This window comes from Grus americana, chromosome 21, assembly GCF_028858705.1.
Source record: "Grus americana isolate bGruAme1 chromosome 21, bGruAme1.mat, whole genome shotgun sequence".
NCBI lineage: Eukaryota > Metazoa > Chordata > Aves > Gruiformes > Gruidae > Grus > Grus americana.
The window spans coordinates 1,513,507-1,526,445 of record NC_072872.1 but is presented as its reverse complement, the minus strand read 5'-3'; the positions used below and the strand labels follow the sequence as shown (position 1 = coordinate 1,526,445).

The 12,939-nt window shown below is 48.3% G+C and overlaps 1 protein-coding gene across 7 annotated transcripts in view; it reads right to left on the bottom strand.

The window, feature by feature from the left end:
* The window catches only part of SPEN (spen family transcriptional repressor), a 78,503-nt gene that overhangs the window by 58,106 nt on the left and 7,458 nt on the right, over nt 1–12,939 (bottom strand). For 5 of the 7 annotated variants that reach the window (XM_054850103.1, XM_054850105.1, XM_054850106.1 and 2 more), the window contains exon 1: nt 9,584–9,984. The exons of the other annotated variants lie outside the window; for them this stretch is intronic. In XM_054850103.1, the coding sequence (XP_054706078.1) occupies nt 9,584–9,666 (83 nt within the window). In that variant the 5' untranslated portion in view covers nt 9,667–9,984. Of the gene's footprint in view, nt 1–9,583; nt 9,985–12,939 lie in introns of those variants that run through there. 7 annotated transcript variants of the gene reach the window in all.

Below are 12,939 nucleotides of genomic sequence, written 5' to 3'. Positions count from 1 at the left end.
AAGTCTCAGTGCTCACTGGTTCATACTTCACCAGTCAAACACAAACTTCATAACCTCTTCTCCTAGGTTTTGTACGTTTTCCAGAAAATAGTATTTAAGAAGAAAATCAGGTTTATCTGTCTCTTAGACCATCCCAAGTGACCGGATCGCTTTTCCCCTTTGAACCACAACTCAGTTTGAACAAGTGACCAGCTACAACAGGTTTGACAACTTGAAATTCATTTTGGATCCAAGGGCTCATGGCCATATTCAAGTCACAACCCCAAAAGTTCACCTACTCCTACCAGGGTACAATCTTGAAACCCAGGGAGGCAAAAAAAAGTCCCATCACCCTGAAAACAAGTCAGCTCCCAGCCAATCCAGCCTCCTCCACGAAGCCCTGTATTTAAACTGGCCAGCTGCTCCCATACCACCACACCAGCCAGTCACCCAAATACAGACGTGCAAATGTTATTTCATCGGTTCGTGACTCACCGCTACCATCACCTTGGAGAAAGTGCTTGTTCCTGTGACTAAAACAACTGGCAGCGCAATACTCGGCGTGAGCCAGGTGTCAGCCCAGGGAAACTAATACTCCCTGTTGACAAGCACCCGGTCAGAGCCAGGCACGCACTCAGGTGCTCTGTCTGCACCCACTACCTGCGCTCTAGGCGCTTTCTCCTCCATAGGCAAGAGCTTAAAACTTTCCACAACTGAGCTCCTTAGCCAGCTAGATTTTAATGGCTTTGCTTTTGATGCAACTCAAAGTCAAGGTTTTGCAAAGCCGAGCTGAAAAGAGGCTAGCTTGAATTTCATTGCAGCGATGGGTGGGGCTTCTCACCTCGGTTTTACAAGCTGACCTAAAGGCCTCACCATACCACAGAATTCAGCAGACCCTTATCTTGAGGTGTACTACCACACCTACAGGGCTCCTCCTGCGGTTTAAGGATCAGCCAGATACACCATCCCATCGGCAACACAACCAGGCACATCACCGGCACATCACCAGGAAAGCCACTTCCTAATTTTATGCCGTTTCGGTGATCAGCTTCACCTTTAAACGCTTGCTTTCAAAAAATTAGTCTGACACGAGGTAGGCAAGAGTGTGAACTGCCAGCACAACCGAGGACTGTAATCTCTGAATGGATGTAGAGGAAGAGATGCTTCCTGAGCTCAGCTCCTGCCAAAAACTGGTGTATCTCGCCATACCCGCAACCAACGTATCATCTACAACATCAGCATTGAAACCAGTTTTATTTTTTAAATGTAGTAAAGCTTCTCTGCTACTAATACTCCCAATGAGTTGCTTTAGTGTTAAGAAAAAGACCAAAGGTTTATTTAGACTTTGATTACAATGAGGTTACTGTGCAGATCGTTTGCTGTCTAGATGCGTATTTAGCTGGCTGTCCAAGAGCAGCATCTCACACATACAAGCACAGATCCCCTGAAATTAAATCAGATGTTGATTACGTATACAAGGGAGATACTTATCCATCCTGAGCTTTTATTCTCCTCACAGTTAGGATGCTAATGAGGCCGGAAGACTTTTTTCCTCCAAAGATGACTACTTTAAACATACAACTTGGCAATTTAATTTTCTTATTTTGCGCTATTAACTATTACAGGTCAGCCACAGCTGCCACAGAGAGCCTAAAGAGGGAACATTTAAATAAGCCTCTATGCACTTTTTGGCAGCCGTCACTATTAATGAGGATGAGAGGTATTCACACCAGCGGCAAGAGCAGATGGACCACAGCTCGGTGCTTTGTGCCACGCGGAAGCGGCGAGCACCTCACCAAAGACATGTACATCGCAGTTGGGGAAAGCTGTGACAGGGACGTTAAGTTACTCTCAGTGAATCCCACGGACAGAAAACACGACCAACTCAGTTTTGTACCTGGAGAAAAACTGAAGGTGATCCATCACTTGATTAAAAAAATAATTTACAATCTGGCAGTAGTCTTTTTATTGAGCTAAGAGATCATTTCAAACCCAGCTTGGACTCAGGCGCCTGACCACCTTCGTGACAAGAACTTGGTTTGAACCCATCTCTGATCTCCCACCACATCAGGAGATAACAAAAAAGACATGCAAGCTCTTCTACTTGGATAGAGAGATAGCCCAGAACACACGCACACAAGTTAGTGTTGTCTCTTCCTGGAAAGAGCGCCGCCGGTATCCAGCAGACAGTGGTGCAGATCACCTATTCACGCTCCTTCCAGAGATGTTTGCACTCATCTGGCTTTTCAGGGTTAAAATGAGAGCATGTTCAGGGCGTTTTGATCAGATTTGGAAGCTCACGCTTCAGATCTAAGCATGCTTAAGAAAAAGAGCGCTTTCCATTTTAAGCTGCTAAGCTTAATTAAAAAGGGGAAGAGAAAGGAAACAAAAAAAAAAAGATGCCTGGGTCTTTAAACAGAAACTGGCCATTAAGACAGACTGCTGCTCTTCTCCCATGATTAGTTTGTCTGAGCAGAAAATTGATGTTCCTTTCACATCCAAATTCTGCTGCATTCTCACCCAAGTCCCCGTGAACTTTTGGACCAGGCATGAATATACAAACTATAGTGCAGAGCCAGCTACATACAGGATACACTTCCAAAAAAATCCGTCCTGAGAAGGATGTTGTTTCAACCAAATTCAGAGACACTGCCTTCACATTCAATCTGTCCCGTTAACAGATCAGATTGCAGCAGGCCCTGGAATATATCCTGGTATATTTATGAAAAGTCTGTAACAATGTTTATTCTTTTATTAAAGGATGTTATCTTCACACTGCAGGATTTTACAGATTGCACCAGACGATTACACAGTGTTACTAGGTTAAACAATAACTATGGAAATGCAGAAACCAAAGCAGTTGTGTTTTATTCATCGTACAGAAGTCGTCATCACATCTTAATATATTACTGCAGAACAGTGTTGGAGCTGTTTATTCGGACTCGAGGAGACCAGAGCTGCCATTACTCACCAGGCAGGCAGAAAGGCAAAGCCTCCTGCATTAATCCAGTGCGTACAATCACCAGGTGGGAAACACTACCGACTTCTTAGCTCGGGCAACAAAAAAAAGCAGTTGTTCTCTGATTTTCATGAACCATTCAAGTAGTCTTCAGAACACTACAAAGAATCCTGCAAAGGCAAGGCACGAGGCTGGTTGTACACTGTGAATTTTCATCTTCAGCCTCATATTCCTCCCACGAGATTTCTCAATTGGCATGCCGAAGATGCAGCTAAACTCAAAATCTTATTATGGAGAGTAATAATATTTTCCAGTTTATTCCTCAGTTCATTGTTTAGGAACGTTTGCCCTTGCATTCTTTGGTTTCAGGGCATTCTCAGACCTCAGCAAGTTCACTGAACTTAGTAAAAAGCACAAGCAAAATATCTCACAAGCGCTTATTTTTGGTAGCTACCAAAACCAGAACGTATCCACCCCACCAGCAGCTTAATAACTTAAACCCTTGATGCCAGCAACTCTCCCAAAACCTTTAGTAGTCCAAAACCAGCCAAGAGGTTTTACCCATTTCCAAACATCATCAGAAGACCTTGCTTTGGTATTTGTTATTTCTCAGGTGCATCTTCACGCACAGAAGGCAACACCTCCTCCTCTTCTTCACGAGCTGACAACACTGTGAAACCACTACAACAGCAAGACAGCCTGAGTTGTGACACATCAGCTCATGAAAACAAAACTCCCAAGGAGCCCCAGGTTCATCCTGACTCACCAACTCATCCAAAATCTGCAACCTGCCCTCTACTCATTTGGATATTTACTTCCCTTTTTATGAAAAGCCAGCTAGCGCCTCTTCGCTCTCGGCGAAGACAAGGACCTAATTTTGGACACACCTTAAGACAGCAATAAGGTCATCTGCCAGAGAACCTGGCATGACTCTCTGTCCTATGAAATGCAAGGGGAATTAAAAAAAACACCAAACCAGTCAACAAGGCTATCACAGAACAAACCTAAGTCTCTTCTTGCCCTCTGTTCTCACTTGACAAATGGATTTAATACCTGCATAAGCTTTGCAAGGACTGCTAAGTTCTCAACACGCGAGTGTTTTCTTGCAATTGGTGATAAAGGGCACTGGGATTACTCTAAATTCCTTTGGTACAATGATAAAGGGCAAGAAATAATACCAAAAGCCAATGCCACTTTGGAGTGGCTCAGCAACAACAGAAGCTGCTCTCATCAAATCACAAATAAACATGGCCCAGGACCATTGAAGAAACTTCAGAGAAGAAACAATGCCAGAAAGGCTCAGCAGATGACAGAATTTTGTAACCAAGTGACATCAACTTATCTTTCTAACATGGCTCAGCGTATAAAACCACTTAATAGAAGCTTAGTCCAAATCTATACTCTTCGCGGCTTTTCATTAAGTTTCTTTGAAATAATTACATAGGCATTTCCTCGGCCAGCGTGGCGTCAACAAGCTGCCACCTCAAGCGCATGCAAAGAGCAGAACAGGGAGCAGCCAGAGGATTCATGAATCTCAAACTGCCGAGAGGCCATCCTCCGTGTGACTCTCTCAGGGGAAGAAGTGGGTGGTTGCAGACAAATGCTGCTGTGTGACACCCCCAGTACACTGCGCAGGTGATGCCTGTGCAGCTTTATGGCACTCAGTGAATCTATGCCAGGATCAGACTTATTAAAGGAGAATTTTCTAGCAGAAAACAAAGACGCAAGCCACCACCAGAACCAGCCCCACCATCTCCCCAATTAGCCAACCGACTTTCGCTTGGAACCAACCAAGACTCGAGGAGGCAGGACTCGCCGCGTGTCTTCCACACCTTTCTTTCCCTTCTGATTCTGGGCAATTAATTTAATCCCCTTGCCCTAATCCCCCAACCAAATGTCCTCCCATGATCTTCTGGGGTTTTATATTCTGCAAAACCAAGATTACCTTACTGGAGATATTTGTAAAAAAAGCAGCACAAGTCCTGATACTGCCCAATATTCTAGACATTGCTTCAGCAAAGCACGGGTATAAATTTTACCTTCTCCCTCTCTTCAAAGGCTCTGAACTAAAAAGGCTAGCACCTCATCTATGAAAATACCGGCACTTAAAAATGATACAAATCAAGAAAGAAAAGTAGTTCATTCTGTAGCCTTGTGTATTTTCCAAAAATAAAAATACATCTGGATAGAGATCTCTACACGCAAAGCTGATTTAGTATAACCATCCACATGTCTGCATCCTAAGTGATATCCAAGAAATATTACTCAATTATAAGCAGTAAAACCCTGGGAACATATTTGAGAGTTTTACTAGTAAAACAGGAGCACCATTACTTCCAACTCAAGCCTGTTCCCGTGGAAAGGCACTGCAAGACCTGCTGGTGTTGGACGTGGGAAAAAGGCCCCAGAAACGGTGCTGTCCTAGCAGCCATCACCCTAAATGGGCACAGAGGATTTTCTTCTCGGCACTCGAAGCCAGCACACCAGCAGCAATCTTAACCGCTCTGCCCTGCGCGAAATCTGTATTAGAGCCGACCAAAATCCCTCTACTCCACCCTTGTCCATAGTGGTGATGTATGGAGCAGAAAGCACAGAGATTTCACACTCCCAGGCTGAATTCACACTCCCAGGCATCAAGACAAAACAATTTCTTGTAAACTGACCAAATGTTTTCTAGGAGTTATTGAAAACAAACACGCACTCGCCCTTATGCCAGATTGTTGTTGGGTTTTTTGGGGGTTTTTTTGCAGAGCAACTCCTTAGAGCAGTTGTGTTTAAAATTCAAACCACCTCTCCAGAAGGTATCCTATGCATCACCAGAAATCGGAACCAAGGTGAAGCCAGAAAAGCACATTTTCCCAAAAGAAACCCAAACAGTTATTTCTCTTCTCCAAGACTGCTCTCATCTGCAACTTATTTCTGACGATTTTAAAGGAGCACATTTGTTTCCTGAAACCTGGGGCTTTCTCCCGGACTCAGTTGCCTCTCTGAATATCTTAATTCCCCCACAGAATAGGAGATGGCATACCAAAGTCACATGGTTCATAATTAAGAGGCTTTTACTCCTCTTGCCCTTTAAAACACCAATAAAGGGACAAAGCCATGTTCTTTCAGGTAACTGGAAGAAAACACAGGATTAAAAAAAAAAAAAACAAACGTGGAAGGCCAGCACTTGTGCTGGGGACAACTGTTACTATATTTAGTCGCCTTGTTCTGCAAGCTGCCGAGCATCTGTTTCAATGATGGTGAATGACTTTTCTTCCTGCTAGTCAAGACAGCATTAATTAGGTGAACCCAACTGATGGCTACCACCACTTCCCTGAGCGCTGAGCTCTCATCTCCCATATCCTAACCCAGATTCGCTGCTTATTCCATCCTAACAGCGGACCTCCAAACCTGGCACCGATTGTTTTCATATTCAGGAATGCCTTAAGAACTCAGTTGAAAGAAAATACAGCACATTAGAAGTTTTTAAAAAGGGAGTATCTGGGTACAAAACAGAAAGCCCGTAACAATTTCAACTTGTTGAAACACACAGAAAATCATTCTTTTGCCATCTCCTTTAATATCAAGACAATAGATTAAAAAAAGGGCTTTTAAGGGGAAAAAAAAAAAAAAAAATCACACCGCTCACTTAAGCCAGTGCTTCTTGAGACCAGCTTCAATATTCTCTCATTTGAGAGGAGAATTCACAAGCAGAAAGCATTATTTTGATTCACACTAAACAAAACACATCAAGAGGGTTTTGAAAATAAATATACAATTTCTGCAAAATGCCTTTTTCCTCTTAAAAGAATTATTTGCGAGACTGCAAACCCAAGCAAGGTTCCTACAGTAAGTGGCTCATTGAAGGGGAAGGGGGGGAAGCAGGAAACCCCCCCACATTGAATACGGCTGCTGGGGTTTAAGTTTTAGGAGTCTTCCTTAAATTTTTGCTTCTTTAGAAACAAAATGGATGTGTTTCTCAAGCTTGCCCCTAGCAGAGACTGTGCAACAGCAAGACCGCTTGCCTATAGGCTTTAATATGGAAATGACAGTATTTCCTAAGCAAAGTGGAAAAACAAACACTCCCGTGGGTTGCACAGAGGCTTTGGGGGGTAACACTATTCCCCAGCCCTGGGAGCTGAGATTTTAAGCCCTATTTCCCCAAATTCCTCCTCCCGCTGCTGTGGCTCAGCCTCTCCGCACGCTCTTCACCCTATTCTCAGGCTGGGGGATGGGTGGGAACCGGGTTTCGCCAAGCCCAGCTCCATCTGAAGGGAAAAAAAAAAAAAAAAAACCCCAACAAAAACACAAACGACTTTCTCTCCCAACTAAACTGTCCTTTCCGATTTCCAGCCTTCCACATCCCACCTCCACACTCAGGCAGCTGCCTTCCCTATGGATATACCCCCCACCCCGTGCAATCCTTGTGTAACATGTCCCTTCCCCCAGGCGAGTACCACCATACAAAGGAAGCCTTGCTCCATTGTCCACCTACAGCACCTACACACTGAGCCCCGAAACCCGGCTTGACATATATCCCTTTATCCCTTTTACAGCCACAAATACTTAGGTTTTTAGATCTCCAAAAGGGCTATGGAGACCTGCACCCACAGCCAAATGTTTTGAAGCGTATTTTAACTGTGTTTACTTGCGTGAGATCAGCCTCACCCAAACACACAAATTCCAGTTAAAAATCAGTTTTGAAAAACAGCGAGAAATCATAGAAATGAGGAGGGGGGTTGCCTGGCTGCAAATCTCCTCCCCAAACCTCCGACTGAAACTCACGAAGGTAAAAACAACCAAAAGAAGGTTAATTAACAATTCAGTGCCTGCCATTTTTTCCCATCCATCTCTAAGCAACAGTACCATAGCAACTTTTTTCCTGCTTTAATACATCTTACAAAAGAGAGGACTGGACAAAATAAGACCCAGGAATGTCAAATTTCCACTTTTGAGTGCCCATTCCTTCGGCTAGCTATGCCTGGAATTAAACACACAAGCCTGGAGCGGGTTTTCTTTCCCCAAAATCCCTGCCTTTGTACAACGCTGGGTCACGTAACCTGGACTGATGGACAAGACAAACCACCTTTGAATGCAGAACCACCATCCCGCGCGCCGGCACGGACCAAACGGCGATTCTGGGCTCAAGGGGAGAAAATAAAAGGTAAAGTTCAATTAAAATAAGGCAATTTCTGAGCGCTGATGATACCGAGATGGGGTTTTGTTGTTGCTGCTGCAGCTCAGGCCGGGAGGATGGAGGACACACACACACACCCCCGGGGGGGTTCCTCCCCGCACCCCCGGGGTGACCCCCGCCCCAATCGGGGCCCCGCCGCCATTTTAGAGACCGGTTGGTACCACCCGCGCTCGGCGGGGCCGTTCTGCCACCGGGGCGGGGGGCTGCGAACCACCCCCCGGCCCCCTCCGCAGCGGCAGGCGAGCAGGAGCCGGGGCAGAGGCGGCGAGGACCTTCCTTCCCCCCTCGGTGTCACCGCATCTATTTTTCCCATGGTGACTCATTATTAAGGACGCTCCGTCATTTTTCTAACGCAAGAAGATTAAAGGAAGCTTCAAAATCTTTTTTTTTTTTTTTTTGGCGGGGGGGGAAGGTTTAAAACAACCTGGCTGAGCAACCACCCTGTGCTCGTTACCTTCTTTTTCGCCTAAAAAAAAAAAAAAAAAGAAAAGCTTCCAGCGTGGGGTGCAGGGTATCAACTTTGTGCGAGAGCATTTCCCGAGGAAAAAGGTGTTGAAGCAGCGGGGAAGAAGCCGCCTCCTCCTCCTCCCAGCACGAAAAGACGAAGGGAGGAAAAAAAAAAAAAAAAAAAACACATGCAAACAGCTACTACTTCCTTATGAGCAGAATTAATCTATGCAACAAAAGAAAAAAAAACTCAAAACCACAATATAATAAAGAGTCCAGAGCGGTTCCCGCGTGGAGGGATCCGGTGTTTTCTTCGTGGATTTGTGTGATTATTTCTTTTCTAAGAGTCACGTTTTTGCAGCTGCAGGCGCTTCGGTTCCCACCGTGCGCTGCACCGAGCGGCGCGGGCACGGCCGCATCCTCAGGGCCGGGGTGGTTCCAGACGGAGGAAAACACAGTAATAAAAGGGGATAAAAAAATAAAAATAAATATCCAAACGTTGAATAATTACCAAGAAAAAAAAAAGTCATGGAGAAGCAAGATGGCCAGGCTTAAGGCTGCCTCCGAGACAGCTCCCCCCTCGGCATGAAATCCACTCCGTGCAGAAAACCAAGCTTCGACACGCTGCTCCTCCGTCTTTTTCTTCTGTTTCGTTTCTAGTAGTTATTCTTATCCTGTTGTTCTCCGCTCCGGCCGGCCTCCCCCAGGTCCGTCCACGCCGCCAGCTCTGCGGCCGATCCTCGCCATGGCGCGGGGTTATTTACAGCGATTTTGTTTTCCTCCTCTCCACAGGCCGCGGGAGCCACCGTCCCCCCACATTCCTCCCCTCCTTTTTAATTTTTTTTTACGGTTGGTTGTTTTTTTTTTCCCCTTATTTTCCTCACAGAGAAGAAGAGGGAGGGGGGAAGAGCCGCGGAAAGGGCCTCCCCAGGGGAAGGGTGGGTAGACGGACCCGAAGGCGCGGGAAGGACCGGCGGAGACACCCCCCCCCCGGCCCCGTCCCTCTCCCCACTCACCGCTTGAAGTGCTCGATGATCTTCTCCTCACGCACGTTCTCCGGCAAGTTGCCCACCCAGAGGTGCCTGGTTTCCCGGACCATGCTGTGCGGCGCGGGGCGAACCCGCCGCCCCTGCCCCGGCTCACGGCCGCTGCCGCCTCCCCCCGCGCAGCGCTGCCGGCCGCCGCTCGCCGCCCGCCGCCGCCTCCTCCTCCGCCTCCTCCTCGCCGCCCTCCGCCTCTTCCGCCGCGGGGCCCTGCCGCCCTCAGCGCCGCCGGCTGCCTCCCCCCGCGGCGGCGGCGGCGGACGACACCATCCCCTCCGGGGGGGCCCCCTGACTGGCGGGCCGGCTGGCGGGCGGCGGGCTCCCCCTCCGCCGCGGGTTTTCTTCCTCCCTGTCTCCCCCCGCCGCGGCCCTCGCTCGCTCGCTCCCGCTTCCTCCTCCTCCTCCTCCTCCGTCAGCGGCAGCGCGGCGTTCCCCCCCCCCCCCCCCGCCGCCGCCTCCTCCTTCCCCCCCTCCGCGCTCCCGCTCCTCTGGCGGCTCCGCTCGCTCTTCCCCCCCCCTCCCCTTCCCTTCCCCGCGCCTCTCGCAGCGCCACACGGGGGCCCCCGCGCAGGCGCACTGCGCCCCGGGGCGCGCGCCGCGGCCCCGCCGGCGGAGGCGGAGCGTGGGCGCGCACCGCCCCGCTCCCGTGCGGGGGAACGGCGAGAACTGCGCCTGCGCGACGGCGCGCGGGCGCAAGGCGCTAAATAAGGTGGGGGGGGGGGGACTGCAATGTAAAAATAAAAGGAGCTGCTGGGCAAAAATAAAGGAGTGCATTGCAAAAACCCAAAGGGGGTGCATTGCAAAAAAAAGAAAAAAAAAGTGCATTGCAAAAAAAAAAAAAGGTGCATTAAAAAAAAAGGGGTGTATTGCAAAAACCCAAAGGGAGCGCACTGCAAAAAAACAAAGCAAAAAGCCCAGCTTGCTGCAATCATCAAAAGCCAGTAAAAAATAAATTTAGGCGAAGTCGGATGAGGGCCCATTTGGGAGCCTATAGTGCTGTCCATCTCTCCTGGCTCCAAAGTTCAGAGCTATAGGCAACCCCGAGTGGAGAAGGAGGTCACCGAATACCTCCCAGCTGCCCCAAAATACCCCCCACCACTGAAACGGGGAGGCGACGTCGGGAAAGGAACTCCCGTCATCAGGGGGATTCAGCTCCAAGTTATCCCCCTTCTGCCCCACCGGGTTTTTGCAGAGCTTGTTAATTAAAACGAGGCGAAGAAAATGCTCATTGCAAACATTAAGGAGTTAGAAGTTGCACCCCGTCCCGTCCCTGCTCAAAAGGCAGCTCTGCGATGTGGAGCTAAAATGTTTTCCAATCCGGAGGGTCTTGTTTTCCACCAAAACATGCCTCCGCACAGATAAACACACCTATTTCTGTGCCCAAAAAGGAAAATGCCCAACCGGTGACCACCGCGAGACGCAGAGCAGTTTGAGGTCAGGACAAAACTGAACATGCACCCAGGGGCGAGTTACTTATTTATTTTTTTAAGCCCATTAGCTGCTCTCTCCACATAGAGCAGACCGATATTTCGGTATTTTCCTTGGCCGAAGCCTCCTGACAGCACTTTTCTATTGATCAAAACCATTTTTTATTTGTCGGGGCGAGCGGCACCCAACTCCGCTGCCTTTGGCACCCAATTCCACCCCGGCAGCTGGTCAAAGTCATCAAGCGATAGATGGCTTAACAAACATGCAAATCTCCTGATTTAATCAGACCTCTGACGCATGTCGACTCGCGCGGACCCGACTCTTATCCCCGACTCTGTATTGCTGCCGGGTGGCTGCGAGCCCAGCCCTTCACAGCCCCGTGCCTCAGTTTCCCTCAGTGACGATGCCAAACTGAGATCTACTGATTAATTTAAAAAAACAAACAATAATTCTTTGCAGGCAAACCATCTATTATTTACAACGTGAGGGAGCCGCGTGCGCGGGAGAAAACGCGCTGCCAACGCACTCCACCAGCACTTTCCACTGCATGTTTTTTCTCCAAGGAAATGGGTTTAGCTTTCTGCTTTATCTGCTCAGAAACCCAAAAAGCAGTCACTATGTGTCTATACCTTTAACGGGCTCTACACACATCCATTTCAGAGAGGAAGAAACCCAAACCACGCATCAAATGGCTTTTCGATGCCAAATTCTCCCCTCTCCAATCAAGTGTGCTTGCCACAACAGGATTTCCAACCGTTCTTCCCACTCCCTCCCTGCTAGGGACAGGAGAAAACCACACCAGCACCCAAGTCCTGCAAAGAAACCCCACGCTGGGTCACCACTGGGCCAGGAGGGACATCCACGGACTGGGAGCCATCGCAAACAAAGGCATGGACTCTGCTGACAGAAAAGAGGGTTGAGATGAGCACGGGAAGGGCTCCATTGACACAAAAACCACCTGGAAAAGGAGGACAAAGCCCAGTGACACAAAACGAAACACTGGATCATCCCAGTATTTTTAATATGCTGTGGGAGGAAACTGGTCCCAGTTGCAACATGCGACCATGCTTCGGCGATGCTGCAACTGGATCCCTCCAACTCGAAGATTTTAAAGAACACAGAGCCTGGCTAGAGCCCAGAGTGAGCACAACCTTCCTCTCAGCACGCCAAAGGGGCCTCCATGAAGGACCCGTCTTACCTAGCAGCAACCAACACCATCCTCGTCACCATCAGCCCGCTGCCCTGCCACCGGTGACAACCCAATGAGCAGCCAGGGGTGAAACACGGAGGCGCATCCCTGTGTGCTACACTCATCCCGGAGGGGCGAACGGCCAAGGAAGAGGAAACTTCAGCTGCTCTCCACCACCCGATGGCCCTCAGCCTTCAGGACATGCAAGGGCAGGGTCTGGTGCACGGCAAGGCACGATTTAAATTACTCACGCCCGCGCGGTGGGTGTAGCTGAGAATTCAGCTATCTCCGGGCATCTCGGCCAACCCCACAGTTAAAACATTTGGACGTTTCTTATCAGTGCTTGGAAAGGATTAAAATGCCAGGTCAGATATTAATGAGGGAGCGGGTTATAAACCATCGCAGCTTGAACACCAAGTTCACGTCAAGAAAAGCAAAGCAAGAACAGGACAGATCAAAAAAGAACCATTAAAGGCGTGAGAAAATGGTGCTGCCATATAAGGAGCTAATAAAGTTAGCGGCTCTCCAGTTTGGAGAAGAAAAAAAAAAAAAGAAAAGTGCAGAAGAATCAGAAAACATCCTTGGGGTCCTCACAAACAGCTGGAGACAGCCTCACTTCGAGGAGGAAACGTCAATAAATAGAAATGAGCAGACAACGCTTGAAAAGGCAAGTTCGTACATTTTTAACGCAGCATCTTACCCAAGTGGTGGA